Consider the following 18,675-nt stretch of genomic DNA (forward strand, 5'->3'; position numbering starts at 1 on the left):
GTGCTGTGCCCAGTGCTGGGCTCCCCAGCTCCAGAGGGACAGGGAGCTGCTGGAGAGGGGCTGGCGGAGATGATGAGGGGATGGAGCATCTCCCATATGGGGAAATGCTGGGAGGGCTGGGCCTGCCCAGCCTGGGGAAGGGAAGGCTGAGAGGGGATCTCATCGATGCACACACATCTCTCCAGGGCGAGTGCCGACAGGACGGGCCAGGCTCTTCGCAGCGGTGCCCAGTGACAGGACAAGGGGCAACGGGCACAGACTGCAACACAGGAACTCCCATCTGAATATGAGGCAGAACTCCTTTACCTTGAGGGTGACAGAGCACTGGAACAGGCTGACCAGAGAGGCTGTGGGGTCTCCTTCTCTGGAGGCATTCAAAACCTACCTGGATGAGATCCTGTGCAGCCTGCGCTAAGTGAAGCTGCTTTAGCAGGGGGTTGGACTGGGTGGGTCCCTTCCAACTCTGACTGTTCTGTGATCAACATGCACACCCTTCAAGAGCTGTAGACATTCATCCCTGTAGCATCCAAGACACCAGTCAGCATCACCTAAACATTCCTGCAGATGGGAGCAGTGTGTTTTTTGCTAGGAATGTCTGCACTGTGCAGTGTAATGGTACAAAGATCCTTGGGCTAGCCTCAAAACTGGAAGCAGCATACCTTCCAGTTATGCTTTACTGGGAGTACAACTACCTGTGTGTTACTGTGCCTGAGCCAGCTGGCCCTGCTGAGAGTCAAGGATCCCTACAGGATCACAGCTTCTTGCTGATGTGTCCTTGCTGCTTTGAAGCCTGGCACTGTTGTTTCCGTATCGTATTGATGGGGCAGAGCCGTGCACCCCGTTGTAGCTTGTCTGTGTGTTCTGATCTCTATGCTGTCAGTGTGCCTGTTGAAAATCCAGCCCATGCGCTGGGCAGTAGACGTCAGGAGAGGCTGCCTTGCAAGTAATCAGAAAGCTGACAGAGTAAAATTTTTCAGTACAAGCTGTATGATTCAGGAGTGCAAACCAATGGCCTTTTCACTTGAGCCCTGGCAAAGCTTACCTTCATGATAAACAGCAACGGAGCGTCTAAATGGACAGAACTAATAAAGTATACTTAACTGATTACAAGAGACTGCGTATGATATTTATGTGATCCTTGTGTTTGGGGAACAGGTGCTTTAATTACACTCTTGAAGTAAATGTGTTTGTAAATGTTGCAGGAGTACTCCAATGAGAGACTGAAGAAGACAAATGAGATGCTCCGAGGCATTAAGCTCCTTAAACTCTATGCTTGGGAACACATCTTTCACAGCAGTGTGGAGGAAACCAGACAGAAGGAAATGACTAGCCTCAAGTCTTTTGCCCTTTATACCTCCATATCCAGTAAGTCACTTCATTCTAACCCACTGTTCAGCTAAAGTGCTACTGCATTACTAGCTACTAATGAGTTAAGATTGTTCCAGTTGCTTTAGGCTCTGCTCTGTACTCCTCACTTTCCATTTAGTCAGAGTTTCCATTTAATTCAATAGAATTTTGCCTGTGTGGGAAATATGCCTAAAAGAGAAAGTCCAGGTTAATGCTTCGTGGCACTGGCTTTCCTGGAGAAAAGCTTTTGAGGGACAAGTGTTTCACAGGCTGTCTCCAGCCAAAATATTCTCCTCTGTGGCATAGCCTTCAGGATGAAGTCTTTGTTGATTAGGGAGGGGTTTGGTGATTTTTTTATTTTTTCCTCCTTGCATTTTGCACAGTATAGCGTATCGTTATATGCAACAGGCATTGTCTTTGCATTGAAGCTCCCACAGATGGTTCTTGCACTTTCTTACTCAAAATCTGGATTTCTTATAAAAATAAGTGATTCTTAAGACCATTTCTATATCCTAGAAAGGAAAAATACAAGAATGCTAGCAATTTCGTCATTCTATATCTAGATTATTTTGTCTCATGTTATCTTTCAACCTACTTTAAGGCATTTATTATCCTTTTAAAAATACCTAGGGCCAATTGAACTCTGTATTTGAGAGGTTCATATGCATCACCTGTATCATTGCTACTGTTTTACTTTAGAAATAATTAGTAAAGTCATACTGAAGAATACTTTTCATATAATGTGTAAGACGTTCATGAAATGGAAACTTTTAGTATTCAAATGCCACAAGGTACCTGTACAAATACCTTTTAGGCCAATAAGGAAGACTACTCCTTAGCAAAATAACTTGCAGTCAGGATAGTATCATGTGATTTCATTCACCCGAGAGACGTGCAGCTGACTTTCTTGCCTGCCAAATGATTATACAGCTAGTGTACCCTGAGCGAAAGATCCTGATCCCACTGAATTGTAACTGACATTAAGTTGAGGATTTCACTGAGTTCTGAGACCAGAATTTCTCTCTGGAGATCCTGAGCGCTCTGTGCTTGAAAAGTAGTTTCCATTTTGACATAAACCACAGTCTAACTGGGGTAGATTCTGTGACCAGAAACTCCATCTTACACCCAGATCAACACAGACGGGCTCCCGTTGTCTGCAGTGTGACATGTGACATTAAAATCTATTTATAGTCAGGGCCACAGGTTCAGCTGTAGGACTGAAGGAGCTGTAGAGGCTTATTTGGTTTCCAGTCCTCACAGTATCATTTGTAACAGCTAGGAGAAGGCTTATTCATCCCAAGAGTACTGACTATTCTGTAAAGAAATAGTGACATAAGTAAGAACTTGTATTATTAAGAACTGTTCTAAATATTACTGATGCTTCTTGAAAGATTTAATGTTTGCATTTGCATTCTTGTTTTGTATTATGTGTGATATTTATGTGTATGTGAGATACAGCAGTTAATTTCTCAGCTGGGGTAGACCAGCGCAACTTTGTTATGTTGACGGTGCATATCATTTTGGCTTATAAAGGATTCCTGTAGTTTCAGCCCAGGAGTTCCTTACACCCGCTGTCTTTAGCAGAAATTATATTGATCTTTACAAACTTGGACTTTAGGAGACTAAAAAAGGAGCATAAATATAGAACTTTCCTTTCTTCTTACCATAAGTAGAATAGTAGGCATAATCAGCACAAAACGTGTTTGCTAATATTGTAGTGAATATATAATTTCATATATTTATTAAAAGAAAAAAAATGAAAAGGGCAGATGACCAAGATTGTGTGTATTATTGATCAAGAGGAACAATAAGAAAGCAGAAATGAGATATTTATATATACCTTTTTTTTAACATACAGTTTAGAAAAGACTCTGGAATTCTTTTCTAGATACACTTAGTTATATTAACATGAACGAAAGACTGTGGTTGGAGTTACTTCTGCTCATGAGGAATGGATTTGCATTGGATTACAGAAAATATACCTACAAGTTTCAGGGCAGTGTTGGCTAGACAGAAAGAAAATTCCGTTTCAAGACCACATGGAAATTGGATCTCCTCTGCCTCACCCTTGGGTCTGGATCCAGTTTGTGTGTATATGGAATTGTTCATGTGTACTAAAAGAGCTATTCTAGAAATTAGCTCTTCCTATAATCTTAATGAAAGGCACCCACCAGAATCAAAGCTGGGTTGCAAAGTTTGTAGTGACACCTTTTGATTTTTGGCAGCGATTTCTTTAACTGTAGCAAAGAAGATTCCTCTGTAATTTTTTTCATACTGATGAGTAAGATCACCCTATGCTCAGTTTTACAGGATTTAGTATACACTATATATTCAGGAAAGACAGAAAGAAAGGAGTGGTTTTCCTGTTTCTATGAATTTTTGCTTAATATGTCAGAAGCAAAGTAATTCCAGGCTTTCTCACAGGAAAAGAAACAGTAGTTGCTATCCTAAAATATTCAGAAACAACTGAAAATGTTTTTTCCCAATTTTCAGACTGCCTTTTTCCAGTAACAAAGTACTTTTGATTAAATCTAATTAAACCAAAAGTCTTAGCTGCAAAATAAATTTATCTTAGAAAACGTTTTATTATGCTGGACACTTGCTTAATTGAAAAAATGAAAATAATTTTTGAAAATAACAAAAAAAACATTCTAGTGGCTCAATAAGCCTTATCTGTTTGCTTCAAAGAAGTTGGCAGTGAAGTCTTTGGCTGTACTTGTGATCTCACATAATAGCAAAAATCAGATCGACTTCTTGGGAGCCACCAAGTGACCCAAGCCCTGCAGTGGGCAACCCTACAGTATATTTAATCCAGCCAGCTTCACATTTGACAGGTACGATCTCATACTGTAGACAGCAGAAGAGCAGAATCCACCTCTGAGAAGTTTATCAGCTTTGATAGTTTCTCTCTTCAGATTCATTCATAAAAGCAAACTCGTGTACTACAGCAGCCTCAAAGGCAAACTGCAAATGCAAGGATTTAGTGGAATTAAGAAGTCCATAGTTACAGGCAACAAGTTGCCCTTTTTCAAAATTTCTGTGCCGTAACTACCTCAAGTTTATACAAAGTGTGAGAACTGGGCAGGAGGTAGAGTCATTAGGAGGAAGTCTGAACTGAAGCGGCTTTGTTTTCCAAGACAGAAAAGAACATTTCCCTCAGAAAAATACATTTTTTTTTTTCTCCTTAGGGTGAGAAGTAAACTCTGAATGTCTAGGCTTTAATACGTTCTAGTCTTTCCAAAGGCTAAGCTTTTATTTTGCAATTATATACACAAACATACCTATGTTTTCAGATACTCTCCTCTGTCATTTAGATGGAGTTAGAGCTACGTGAAATAACACAGCTGTTTTGTTTAAGCTTGAGTGCCGAGTTTAGAAGTATTTTACAGGTTTCATTAAAGATCTTCTAAATGTAGGCAAAAGCAATGTCTGGTGGTATGTTAGGTATACTGTATATGGTATATATTCTTCAGGGGGTTTATGCCCAGCAAAGGATGGCCAAGCCAATCAGCCGGAAGTATTTGTGGGTCAAATGATGACACTCCACTCCAAATAAAGTAACTGGGGAGTGCTTTTACTGTCTGAACGTTGGCTGTGCCTGGTAGGAGAAAAGGACAGCCCAGTTTAAGCAAGAAAAGAAGTGGTTAGCCTCTTTCTTTTCTGTTACACTTGTACCGATCTTTTAATTCTATTTTAGCTGTAGATTGTGTACTCTCTCTGTGTTGTTTACTTAATGAAATTAAGTTGAGTGAAGGTCAAAATGAGAAAGTGCTGATTAAATAATATCCTCAGGTTGCAATGGAGGGGACAGACGTAGCTCTGGTTCTGATTCAAGCTCCCAGATGGAGAACTGGTTATTATTTCATTCTCAACCCATATTCCTGCCTTATGTAGAAGGGTTCCCTATACAGAAATAGTATTTGCTTGCTTCCCCCCACCCATCTGTTGAATAACCTCTGATTGCTATAGTGTGTGAGTTGCCATAGTGAGGGAGTCCAGGGTACCAAGGCAGACACTGTTTGAGGTCAGGGAGGAAACTGGTTCATTGTTTGCATTTTAATAACTCAAGGCCCAGCTAAAATCGAAGCTCTACTGCATTTAGGTACTGTTAGAACTTGTATTGACTTCCCAAAGATGTACACACAAGCCAACCCTGACAAAGCAGGAGTAATTATGAGTAAATCCTCCAAAAGAATAAGCTAAATCAATGATCAGTGCAGGTTTGTCAATCTTTCCCTACCCTTTGAACTGCATCCCAAAACCTGAGGGGCCATAAAGCTCTGTACCTCAGAAGTGGTGCCCGAGAAGTAGGTCACAACTGGATGTACGTGCCAGTGGCTCTGCCGGGAGGTCCCACCGCTGGGCTGCAGGATGGGGCAGAGCGAGGTGTGCGGCCGGCCCGCAGGGCAGCCCCAGCACTGTGTCCTGTGCAGCCTCTGGCGGGTCCCCCTCCGTCTCACTGTCAGGTATTCAGGGTGCCCCCCAGACCTTGTACCAGCTCAGCCTTTCTGCCTCTCACGAGGCAGAGACCTGCAGCACCCCTGGCCTGAGCTGTGTGTGAGCTGATGGCAGCTCAAAACCAGTAGATCGATCATCAGCAGGGGTGCACTGCTGGGTTCGGTCTGTTCTGATGACTTGAAGAGAAATAAACTGCAGGCGTGTTAGAACAGTGTACTGATGTGCGTAGTAGATACTTGTGCATTTTTCCTATGTTAAGCATAGAAAATGGCATTGCAAATGAGCGCTAGTAGTATTTTACCATATAGCATGCCTGAATGGAAATTGTTTCTAAATGTTCCTTTGTGTTTTCCTTCACAGTCTTTATGAATGCAGCAATACCAATTGCAGCTGTGCTTATAGTAAGTATGGACTTTTCCAAGTAGTGTTCATTGTAACTGCGTTTTCAAGTATATGTGATGTGGAAATGAGGAAGGAGGAGAACAGGGTGCAAACCTGCTACACATTTGCAATTTGTCTGGGGGAGAATGGAGAATGCCTGCTTGTCATCTGTGACCAGAAGCAGCCTGGAGTATGTAGCGCTCCCCCAAACTGTTCAGAAAGTATAAACTGAGATTCTGTAGATGAAATTCTTATGAAATATGAAGTCTTTGCACGTTTCCTTCTTTATGACAAAATGCTGATAATGATGGTGGTTTTTTTTCACTGAAATAACAAATCTCTTTTGTAGACATTTGTGGTCCATGCTCATCTGACAAGAAAGGCTGACTTCTCCCCATCAGTAGCATTTGCCTCCATCTCCCTGTTTCATATTCTTGTGTCTCCATTGTTCCTGCTCTCCAGTGTGGTTAGATCCACTGTCAAAGCATTAGTAAGGTGAGAACTGTAAAATTAATATTTTTGCTAACACCTCTCCAACATTTGAGAATGTTTATTGCTCATTGTACAGTTGTAAGTTCAGAAATGGCATGGTTGTAGCATGTGAGCCAAGTTCTTCGCAGATAACAGTTGTCACAACCAATATTAGGTGGTCCACATCTAATAATTCATTGTGTAGAATAGGTTGAGCTCTATTGGTATTGCATACAACATATGTGTGGTAACAAGAAAAGATATGAAAACTTACTGAAGATTTAGATTTGTAAATCACCCAAATGTTTCCCTCTATCGGGCACGTAGAAGGGAAAAAGGCAATCGCAGAAGCACAGGTGTTCCAGTGTGTATCTCTTGGGGTGTGCTCAGCCTCTGCCTCTCTGCCTGAGAGGTCACCTGTTGGTGGAGAGTTAAATAACCAAAGTGCCAGAAAAACCACTGTTAAGTGTGAGAGTAAGTTAATGACTAAGTGTCTACAAACATGATGTATTTTTATTTTCTTATGGACATGTTAGTCTGAGTGTTCAAAACCTGAAATAACAGCCAGTAGAACTGCTGTTTCACTGGGAGGTTTACTCTGAGTATCAACAGATTCGTGTAAAAACATCTTCATGCTTTTTTCTCTGCAGTGTAACTCTACCTGACTGATAGGGGAGGAAGGCAGAGTTTGGGCTTCTTGCTTTGTTAGGACCTCTTTGTGACCTCCAGTATAGCTATCTGCAGAGCTTGTCTAAGCTATGGGACAGGTACTGGACACCAGCCCTTCCTTAATTGCCTTTGTGTCACTTTGGAGATGGAAAGGAGACTGCTGCAGGAGGCTCAGTTGCCCTCGCTGTTTCAAAATTCCTGACAGTGCAAAGTCACAGCTGTGTCCTCTCCCTTAACAAGTGTGAAAGCTGAGAGCATCAGCAGCTGGCATGAAATGTTTTGCAGCCACCGCGGTAGTCCCTAGAGTCATAGCAAGCTGTCACACTAAGACTGCAGCCAGCAAAATGTCTGGGTGCCCGCACTGGCACTGGTAATGGGCATTTATTTTGGCTTGTCTAAGGATATCTTTGTAAATGAGTTGTGTTCCTGTTAATGCTGCAGGAACAACTCTGAAGCAATTAGTATCAACCAAGTACTAATTATTGCTAGCTGGGAGTTCTTCATGAGTTTTTTTTGTAGTTATCTTCTTGTTAGCAGGCTGTTGCCCTGCCGTTTGTAATGCAGACAGGAATCCCGCGGTTCAAGCTTGGTAACAAAGTTCACGTGGTCCTTGTCTCCCTGGCTGGCTGTGTCACAGTAACACAGGTGGTGGTCCAGAGTGCGTCGCTCGGTAGCACTGCTGGTGCTGTTCTAGATGTGTCTTCTGAGTACCCCATCCGTCAGTGCAGTGTTTTGGAAGCATGTGCCAGATATTTTCAACCCATGCAAACACATGCTTATTTAAATAGTTTGATAAATGTGAAAAAGCAGCCAGTTTTTGGAAAGCAGCATTTGTGCCAGTTGAGCAAAGCTAATATTTACTTGCTGTAAGTGTGTCCTGCTGTTACACCTTCCTGCTAGTAAGTAGCTGATCAGTTAGATCAGGTAAAGGTAACCTAACCTGATAAAGTTGTACTTTAGCTTTCCTTAGGCTGAGATACTCTAACTGGTTTTAGCAAGGGTACAAGGCAGCTTCTCCTGTAGTGACAGAAAGGAATTAAGTGAAGCAGATGATCCAGTAGTGTAACCCCCATAGGAAGGATGCTAAGTGGGTGTTACTGGCTTTGCATCTTAGGCACTTCACAACCCCTGCTCTGTTAATATTTGCTATAGTCTCTGGTGCCACAGGCCATTAAGGACAATAATTTCCACAAATAAACTCGTCAGTATCTAGTCATTACACATATGCCCAATTGCAAAGCATCCTCACGGATTGTCATTGACACTATCAGAACAACAGTGTGATCAATTCCAATGGTAAAACAGACATAAAGCTTCTGTTCCACATAAGGCCTCTGCAAACTTTCCAAGTTACAGTGCTAAGGTGTTTGCTTCTGAGAGGGGGAGCTTCCTTAGGAAGGTGAGAAATTCTGTTATCTCTTTGGAAAGTCTTTTTTAATGTGTAGAGTTTGTGCCATTGAAAATTAGAACTGAGAAGCCAGTTGATGTATTTCTTAAATGTGAGGTCTTCAAGGACAAAGGGTAGGTACAGTGTACACTTTTCCGTCGGCAAAGGTCAAGTAGCAACAGTGCATTATGTATCTAGCTGGTTTAATATGAAACAGCTTTTCCGTTCAGCTGTGCAAATAACCATGTTTCAATCAATAGATCTATTCAGTGGCTTAAAAATAAGCTCCCCCATGGAGATACTGGCATACTAGTGAAACTGATGTCAGCTAGAGCTCTGCAGAGAACATACTTTTTTATTCTTTAAGAGTGTAGAACAGTGTGGCATCCTGAAACATGAGTTGCTTCCTCTAACAAAAGACTTTCTCACAGCTATACTGTGTTTCCTCAGTAATTGCCGCAGGAGCAGCAGTTTCAGAATTAAGCAGAGCATCAGGCAGATGGCTTGCAGGGAGAAGCCTTAGCACTTAGAGTACAGCCACCTTGATACACAACTAGAGAGAAGAGAGTAAAATCAAAGTATTGAATGACTTAATAGAGACACGGTCTTGTTTGGGTGTGCGTGGTCCAAAAATATGTTTGCTGTCTTCTCTTCCTCCTCCTCTAGACCCTGGAGTAGAGTCCCAGGGGATTTGTCTATCTGCTTTTGATACCTTCAGAGCAATTATTCAAATGTCAGTGTAGTTTTTCTGTAAAGAATGTAGGTGCAGCTGCATACCAACTCCATATAGGCTGCATCTAAATCATTATTTGGTCCATTTTAAGACATTTAAAATGTTCTTGTAAATGTCTGGTTCTCTGAACAAAAAAATCCTAGCCCTGTTTTCCAGAGCTTTGTGCAAATAGATATAAATATCTCTAATAGTGATGGGGCTTCTGATTTCTTCCTTTAAGATAATGGACTTTCCCATTGAGGAATTTTGGTCCAACACTGAGCCTGAATTAGATATTACTCCTCTTGTCCCATCCCAAATAGTTACTCTCCCCCTTTGCAGTTGCTCAGATTGTGGTATCTGATCTAGCTAAATCCATGCTGCTATGTATCTCTTATTCCTCAGCTGCTATTAGTGAGCGGGCAGGTTGACAGAAAAAATGTAGAACCAGTTCTCTCCTGGGGAGTCCCCAGGTGGCTTCCATTGCTACCTGCAGGGCAAGTGCTGACTGTACAGGGAGCCTGCCCCAGGCAGTCCTGTCATGCCTTGGTCCAAGCACTGTTCTGGCACCAGTGGGGTATCTCAAGAGGTTCTTGGAGGAAGCTGAGTCTCCTGAAGAAGAAATCCCTGGCAGTGGAATGCAAAATAAATGCTGGGGGTTTCATTTTTTTTAAGATTTGCACACTAACAGCAGCCGCATATCACTCTGCTACAGTGGCATCTTTGCCTGTTTCTCCCTAGTTAGCCTAAGGCTAAATACCAAAATGAGTTTTTTTCAGTCCTTGACCATAAATGTATTTTTGGGAACTTAAGGCCTTCTGGCAGTTTATTATTTTGGAGACTGGTAATTAACTTATTTCCAGCTAATTGAATCCCTTTGATTTTCAGTTCATGATTCAGTTCACATCCTCTGCAAATTTCATTTGCTGTCCCTGTGTGTAGATTAGACATACATTTTATAAAGTCAGGTACAGAGATAAAATTGATGGCATGATCTATTACATGTCATAATAAAGGCACATTATCTCTTAGCTAATTAAATCTTAAGCAGCTTGTGAAGATTTTATGCCTTCTCTTTGTTGCTGGTTGTCAGGTTTCCTTTTATATCTCGTCTGTTGAACACTGTCTGTTAAGGTATATTCCTTTATTATGTTACCTCATACCCTTCATATTTCATCACAGCTGCTTGGTACAGGTTTCATCAGACTGCTAGTGTTCATAAGACTGTTCAGTAGAACTGACTGTGCAGCACTTCAGTAACATAAATGACAGCAATTCTACTTCAGCCTGTGGTTTCAAAATGAGCTGCTTTTGTAGCTAGTCTGCATCCCACCGAACGTCTGAAAAAATCTTTTGTGTAACTGCTCTGGTGGTATCAGAAAAGACAAGACTTGAGAAGCATCTGTACAGACCGTAACTCTTAATAGACAACAGGGCAAATTTTGTCAGCTTCCTCGCAGTAATTTCTCGTTGTGCGTTTTCATACACCCGTAACAAAATGAAAACAAACTACGCAGCAGACAGTACTAAAAGGGATGCTCAGTGATAAACATTGTGGTGAACAAAAGTTTTGCCTTCCAGGGTGAGGTGTGATTTTTTTTTTATTTTTTTTTTTTTTTCTCCTTCAGCGTGCAGAAACTGAGTGAATTCCTGTCAAGTGAAGAAATTGGAGAAGAGCATGATAAATCTTCAGAGCTAAGAAGTGCAGATAATCACAGCAAATACCAGGCGGTGGTGAGTAATGCTGTTTAATTGCAGGTGAATTGGCTGGAGTAATTTGTACCCAGAATAATTTTTTTACTTTTCCATTTCCTACTGATTATTTTTTGTGATTCTTGCAAATCTTGCAAAAACTTTTTTTTAATGCTCTGAACTGTATAGGTCATAAGACGGTTGCTTGTGTTTAGGACATCTTGCTGGTGCTGCCACTAATTACTGCTTATTCTGTGTTTCTGATTTTGCACAGCCACTCAAAGTTGTTAACCGCAAGAGGCCTGCCAGGGAGGACTGGAACAATTACAGTTCTCACATGAGAAGACCCATTAACATCACAGAAGCAGATGAGTTTTGTGTAAAGGTGATATGAAGGTCACTCTAATAACGCTTACTATATAGCTCATTAATAGTCACTTCAATATTCTGAAGGCAGTTCCAAATTCATTTTGATGTGAACTGTCAGACACTTGTGCTCGTGTCACAGATTAACCTTCACCTTTTTTTTTCTACCTTCCATTTTAAGAATTGACTACTAATATCTATGTTGTGATTAGTTGTGTATATTCCTCTATATTTCGCTCAGCAATTTTGTTTGAAGTGTTCAAGCCATTAGTCCTGTTCTCATGACAAAAATTTCCAACTTAGAACATAGAACAGCCCAGGTTGGAAGGAACCTTGAAACATCATCTAATCCAGCCTTTTGTGTATGCCAGGCTCTTTCTTCCACTTCCAGTGCATGTACAGAAAAATGATGTGAAGAAAATTGAAAAGAATTTGGTTTAGACATTCCTACAATAATCTTTTCATGGGTCTTCCCTTCCTCTTTTGTAATTCCTAGTAGCCTTTCAAGATGAAGTTAAAAACTATCCGACATAACTTCTTTGAAGAAAAAATTGAAGTTATCCATGCTACTTTGAAGACTGTTGCTCTTGATTTGCTGTGGAGATGCCCAGAAATAATAAAAAAACGTGAGAGCTGTTGTAGTGATAATGGTGTTTATTTAGGAAGTCTGCTATTACGTTTGCATTTCTGGCAGAAGACAATGAATAATTCCATTTCAAGGGACCAAGTAGGACAACTGGTAGTACTTCTGGGGTTTTTTTAGGGGCTGTCATCTGACTTGCTGCTTTTGTGCAGGTTCCTTCTTAAATAGACTTCCAGGAAAATAAGAGGAATATTTGGGAAAAGCCAGAGCAGTAACCTCTGTAAGGACAGTATTTGTGAAGTCTTGAGCAGAAAGCCAGGACCAGCTGTAATCTTTGGCTCCATCTGCTGACATCGTTGTCAGCGGTGGCACCTGGGTCAGGGAACTTCTGCAGTTCGTGTCTATCTGCACCTTGTTGCCCATGAAAGGGCATTTTTCGAGAGAGGATCCTCTGGCTGCCTTCGGTAATCTAGAGGGAGGAACAGTACACTTTCTTCTGCTCATTTTTTCGGGTGGTTTTCCATCACTTTTTTTCTGTAGGGTAGGATAAAAATGTCCCATTTCACTCAGATCAAAAAATGTACTTTGCATTGCTGAAAGGTTTTGAAGGCTTCAGTGGCTCTGAAAAAGTAAGAGAAGAGGGTCCTGTATAAATACAGGCCTTTTGAAATTGTCTCCCATCTCTTATTTTTCACAGTATTCATGGAAATGTCCTCCATTTAAAGTCCTGAACAGGCTTCGTTTCTTGGTTTTAGTCTCCTTCAGTGAAAAGATTTCTGTATCTAGCAAAGTCTAGGTTATCCAAGAATCATATCAGAAATACAAAGGAAAATACTCTTAATAGGCAGCAACATATAATTTCTGTGGAAAGTTCGGCAAATCTGCTTGGAATTTGGACCGTGTAATTGCTGTATGTTCTGCAATGTGTCTGCAAAGAGCACACCGTGACACCGTATATAGTTTAATCGTATTGTAATTATTTCACTTTTTCATGTGCCCACCTTACAAAACAAAACAAAAAAGAAACCCTAACCAACTTATTTTTTCACAGGAATTTTCCATAATTTTCTAATTGTTGTGCTTGTTTGAGTTCAGAGATCCTTGCACATCAGAATTACCAGCCTTTACAAAATCAGTTACTTGAAGATCTGTTTCCTGCGTTGAGCAAAGGCTAACTCTTTTCCTATGCGCCGTGTAATGAAAATCCAAGTGTCTCATATGTCAAAAAAAGAAGTCAGCTCTAAAGCTGGTTTTCTGTTTCTTATTTCTCTCTACCTTGGCACAGATCACAAATGGATTTTTCACATGGACGCCTGAAGGTCCTCCAGCATTGTCCAACATTGATATCAGAATCCCTCAAGGTACAAAATGACATCAGATATACAGAATTAAGATGTTTTTCTGTGAGCATTTGGTAAATGGTAAGCTTATCTATACCTTCATCTCTCGCAGGTCAGCTGACAATGATTGTAGGACAAGTTGGCTGCGGTAAGTCGTCTCTCTTGCTAGCCATACTTGGTGAGATGCAGAAGATCTCTGGGAACATATTCTGGAGCAGGTAGCGCTATTTAAAAATTCAAGCTTGAGTTGATTAGTAATGCAGAAAAAAGCCAACATCCATCCTGGGGACCTGTTTGTGGAGTCAGGGATTCTGTAGGCATAGTCAAGATAAAAACCTTACCCCAAGGGGTAGGGGAGCGCATCAGAGAGAACCCCCAGCTGGAGTCTGTTCCATTCACAGGAATAGATCACCATACTTGGGCATTCCACACCCCAGCAACATAACCTGAGTGAAATCGTCGCTAATTTGGAATCAGAATTAGCTAGCTTGAAGTGTTAGGCTGCTACAGAACAGCGTTTGCGCTTTCAGGCCTGAGCTCATGTCTGGAACTCTGAAGAGGTACTGGCTCTCTAGGAGTAGTCCCTGGCTGTGCTGTTAGATGTGTGCTCCATCCCAGCGCTGGGGGAGTGCAGAGTTTTTTGTAAGTGGCAGTGACCTCAGAGTGCTCCTGCAGTGCATCCTGCCTGATTTGACAAGAGAGAGATAGCCATGTCCTTCCCTCTCCTCCCAAGGGGACACAGCAGATGCGCTCTCGCAGCCAGTTACAGATTATACTTGTGTCTAGCTTTTGTGCTGGTCATGAAAGGAGGGAAAAAAAATGCTACCGAACTCCAACAGCTGAACTGTTAGTACTTGGTCTCTTGACCCTCAAACTAGGTGACAGATGGTATAATATATTGAGACTCCTGTTTGTCGTTTCCAGTAAATTACTACCATCTCTGGTACACCATCTGATCAATGTGTGAACATTTTTTACCTGCTTATTTTACAGTACTAGTCTTCCTAGCCATACAGACTACACTTTGCCTTTTGGGATACAATTATTTGTAGGTAAAGCTTGACAAATTGCAGAAGAACCTAGAGAAACAATTTTATTTCCCACTGGTTGGGAGTGAAGGAACAACAGTGCAACTGTAAGTCATATCCACACACCCCGATGGATGGAGGGTCACTGTTGCCCAGTAGGTTCTGCACTGATCTTGTGAAACAATTCTCAGATTTCTCAAGTTTGTAGAGAGATTATATTTATATCCAGCCTTAATGCATAATCCAGTCACGCTACTCAGAATTGCACATGCTTTAATAGTAATAGCATGAGGAAGGAAGGCTCCCTATTTTATAGGTGGGGAAAATGAAACGTAGGAAGGTGACCCTTTCAGCTGGTAAGGGAGCCAAAATTCCAGAATGTGGTGATCTGTCTGTTTAAACTTACTTCTCTAAGCAGAAAAACAGAGTATGGTGAGGAACCATACAGGATCCCTGCAGCTTTATGAGGTGAACTAATTTCATTTCAGCAAGGCTGTAATTCTTTATAGATGACATAACATGATTAAGAAGTGTAATTTGAATGTCTGATGCTAAACTAAAATAGACGACATGATGGTTCTGATCAGACTGTGGTTTTAAATAGCACTTGTTTAGAAGCACACAACAGTGTAAAGGTCAGAACTGGTTTTCGTGTCTTTTGTATGTGCCAGAGTATCACAAGGTGAAATTCAGTTGTTATCACATTTGCTTTGCTATCTGTCAGATATGTGTAAAGGGGCTTTTGGCCGAAACAATCTGAGGACTGTAAGTGCTAGCTACACTGGGACTGATTATGTTTTGTCTCATCTTTCAGAGCTGCTGCCATGTGCACTAGTCTGTTCAGAATGACAGATGCAGTCAGTGTAGGCTGCACATCTGTGTGTAAAGCTATCTGATGACAGCTCCCTTGAGTTGATAAGAAAATACAAACACCTGAGCAGGTACATGCGACATTTTCCCAGGTTTAAGGAGAGCAGTCTTAACTGGGTAATCACCAGAGCTTGTAGCCTTAGCTCAAGCAATAAAATGTGTCATCAGAATCAGTAAGATCCTTGTTACAGCTCGCTCTTTGGGATGAGACAAATGCTTGGCTTCAGTCATTCACATTACAGAATTGCCCTAAATTATTTCGCTCCAGATTTCCTTCCCCTTCCCTTCCTCCAAGGTCACAGCTATGAAGACGAAGGATACATCCTGCTGACATGTCACTTGGTGCTCAGGAAATCTGGATTCTATTCCTGAGCCTTTGCTTGGTCAGGTGGATAACCTTGCACCAAGTCATTTCTCTCCTCTGTGCCTCCATGCTCTATTGATAATTAACTGCATGCCATCTTTATTTGCTTCCTATAAAACTTAGTTCCTTCAAAACCTTAAAAAAATTTAACTTATTCCTGGGCTAGGAATTGGCTAATCAGAAGTGAGCACTAGTTCAGTTTTAGTTTTAATTTGTTGTTTGTGTTACAGTGTGTGTCTGGAAGATCCAGCTCAGATTACTGCCCCTTGTCCAAAGCAGGATGAGTGCATCTAAGCATAAATATTTTATAATGTGGTCAGAGATTGGCAAAAATAAAGAAATCATTATTTACATTCTGAACAGATGGTAAATAGTATTGATTTGACTGGTTATTGAGTAAATAATTATAGCATATTGCATGCTAATTTCTTCTGGGCAGTGTCTCGCTTTAAATAGTCCCAGTTCAAGTCCTGGGAGCAGTTTATAATATAAGTCTTTTTGGTGTAAATAATATCAGAAAATTGACCTAAATGAGAAATAGTTTTCTCAAAAAAATTTGTTTCTAAAAAAACATTTGTTTCTTAAAGCAACATATGTACTCCATTGTGAATCTAGAGTCCTTATAATTTGAAGGAAGCACTGGATTTGTGAAGGTTGTTTGTTAGCAGTAGATTTTCTTCTACTCAATGTAGAGTTGACTGTTTTCATCAAATGACAATATTTTTAAAGTTTTTTTAATGCCTAAAAAATACATTTATTTTTATAAATATTTGTTTACTGGAGGTTTCAGAAACATCCAGGTACTTAATTTTATTGTATTTAAATTGGAAATGGAGGTCTCTGAAGGCTTGAAAATCTCAGTAGGTACATATTTGCGTCTTTAGATATCCATATGCCTTGAAAAAATAGATCTAGATCGCATTATCAAACATAAATTACTTGGACATCAACACTGGTAGGAGGTAAATGCATCCTTAATTGCCAGGAGTATGCAGGAAAAGGGGGAAAGGAGTGATAACACAAAGTCAAAGTGGGAAAAAGTGGATTGACAAGGGTGAGCTAAAACTCCAAATGCAGAATTAATCTTTTCCAGCTACAGAACAGAAACACAGATCAGGCAATTGATCTGTCAATACTTGCAGAAGATTGTGGCACCCGTGGCCGTGTAGCAGAAGAGCGCAGTTGACAGAGGAGGTCAGGCCATTGCTGCGCACTGCTGCACCTTGTGCTACTCTGAGAGTGGCTTGTGCCCTGTGAGCATGGCATTTGCCCCATTTCTGAGCAGGAGCTGGTCAAGGTGCACACCGGCAGTGAGCCCAGGCAAACTGTGGTAGCCACGAGGGACCCTGCCCCACCTTTGCTTCTTGAGCCACTTCGGTGGATTATACCAGTTGTGCAGTTTGCTGCCTGTGGCGCAGGCTGGCGTAGGAAAAGAGCACAGTAGAGGGGGTGCTGCTGCCATGCACAACTACTAGATGTTGCAAGTTACCAGGATGTTCCCCAGTAGAATGGGTGCCTGGCCATTTTTGGGGTGGTCCATGAAGGAGGAGCTGATGTTTCTTGTTCAGGATCCTTCTGTTGTGCATGGAACGGCTGGAAAAAGATGTTCCCTATTTCAGCCCCTTGACAGTTCCTGTAAAGAATGTGGTGCTATTTAACGATACGCAGCAGGTTCATGGGTTTTTGGAGAAGGCGCCAGTGAGTCCACACGGTGAAGACCAGTGGAGTGTGAGGTTACTCTGGAAAAGCTTTGTTTAGTACACTGCCCTTCGGAATAAAGATACTACTGGCTGGTTGGCACTCTGACATTCTGCAGTAAATTGAATTTAGTTGTGGTCATTGCTTACTATGGGTGAACTTCTTGGAAGTGTCTCAAACTAGCCTTTTAAACTGCAGGTGTGATTTTCTTTCCTGGATATTTATGAGCAAATGCTGTTAGCATGAAGTTACTGAGACGGTTCTCTTTAAAGCATGAAGAACTTTTTCTCCTTGATCTTGTTTATACCACTGGACACACGGGTTTTTCATTCTATTCAGTGGGGCTGAGTTTAGTATAGGTAATAAGTATGGCCAGTCATCCTGTCAAAGCAGCTCTGTGAACATCTTGGTACACCATTCAAAAACAGCCAAACCAAAACCTGTCCATCCCTCAGTCCTGCCCACGCTTATTTATACAGGCACATCCCCCAAAGGACAGCATGTTGCAAGTCAACTGAAGATGGGATTTGGGGTTCACACTAACCCATTATATGCTGCACAGGTACAGTTACTGCCATGGAAAAATACAGTATCATGAATTACCTGTTTGTTTTCCCTGAAAACGTTGGGTTTTTTAATGGAACTGTGTTCTTGTCACACTAGGACTTTTCAGTTCTGTTAGCACCTCCAGGACAGAGTGGAGGTGATTTTATTTGTTGAGTCAAATTAAATGTTTAAACAGGAGGAAAAAAAACTGTCACCAAATTTTTTTGACCGCTAAAATGAAAGCAGTTTGTGTAGAAGGAACAGATGCTGTGCTGCAGCTCTGTGATAAGTACTGTTTGCAGTCTGTGCACTAAGTGGAATTTAATAGTTTTTTCTTTCTGGGGCAGATTGCCTGTGCTTACTTAAGTAAACAGTCTTTGCTTTCTGTTTGTGATGCAGCTGTACTTCTGACAGCGAGACGGGGGAAGATGTCAGGTATGGTATTGTATGGGGTTATTGGTCCTCCTGTCGAATGCAATAGAAGGAACCAAAGGTTTCTGAAAATGTATGCTTAAGTTTTTCAGAGTCAAAATTCTGAAAGTCAGCGACCCTTTCACTGCATTAATTAGCTGAGGATACAGTTTTTGAAACCACCTATGTGACTTTTGAAAATAAAGGCTGGAATTCCTTTATGAAAACATAGCCATTTGGTGATTTTGAAAATTGTATCCTAACTTCCCTTGATGTCATTGAAAATCCTTCTAGACTATTCCCTAATGCTACACTTCAAAACGTAGTATCAAGTATTGCTTTAAAGGATTCA

The 18,675-nt window shown here is 41.2% G+C and overlaps 1 protein-coding gene across 6 annotated transcripts in view; it reads left to right on the forward strand.

Moving 5' to 3' along the window:
- The window catches only part of ABCC8 (ATP binding cassette subfamily C member 8), an 82,981-nt gene that overhangs the window by 29,403 nt on the left and 34,903 nt on the right, over positions 1–18,675 (forward strand). For 5 of the 6 annotated variants that reach the window (XR_008748761.1, XM_055814005.1, XM_055814003.1 and 2 more), the window contains 8 exons: positions 1,203–1,365; positions 6,166–6,206; positions 6,536–6,681; positions 11,054–11,159; positions 11,392–11,502; positions 13,352–13,427; positions 13,519–13,624; positions 18,312–18,347. Coding sequence is in view for 5 of the 6 variants with exons in the window: in XM_055814005.1 (XP_055669980.1) it covers positions 1,203–1,365; positions 6,166–6,206; positions 6,536–6,681; positions 11,054–11,159; positions 11,392–11,502; positions 13,352–13,427; positions 13,519–13,624; positions 18,312–18,347 (785 nt within the window). In the remaining variant the exon portion in view is untranslated. The remainder of the gene's footprint in view (positions 1–1,202; positions 1,366–6,165; positions 6,207–6,535; positions 6,682–11,053; positions 11,160–11,391; positions 11,503–13,351; positions 13,428–13,518; positions 13,625–18,311; positions 18,348–18,675) is intronic. The other variant, XM_055814004.1, reaches the window with a different exon arrangement.

This window comes from Falco peregrinus, chromosome 9, assembly GCF_023634155.1.
Source record: "Falco peregrinus isolate bFalPer1 chromosome 9, bFalPer1.pri, whole genome shotgun sequence".
In the NCBI taxonomy this organism is placed as follows: domain Eukaryota; kingdom Metazoa; phylum Chordata; class Aves; order Falconiformes; family Falconidae; genus Falco; species Falco peregrinus.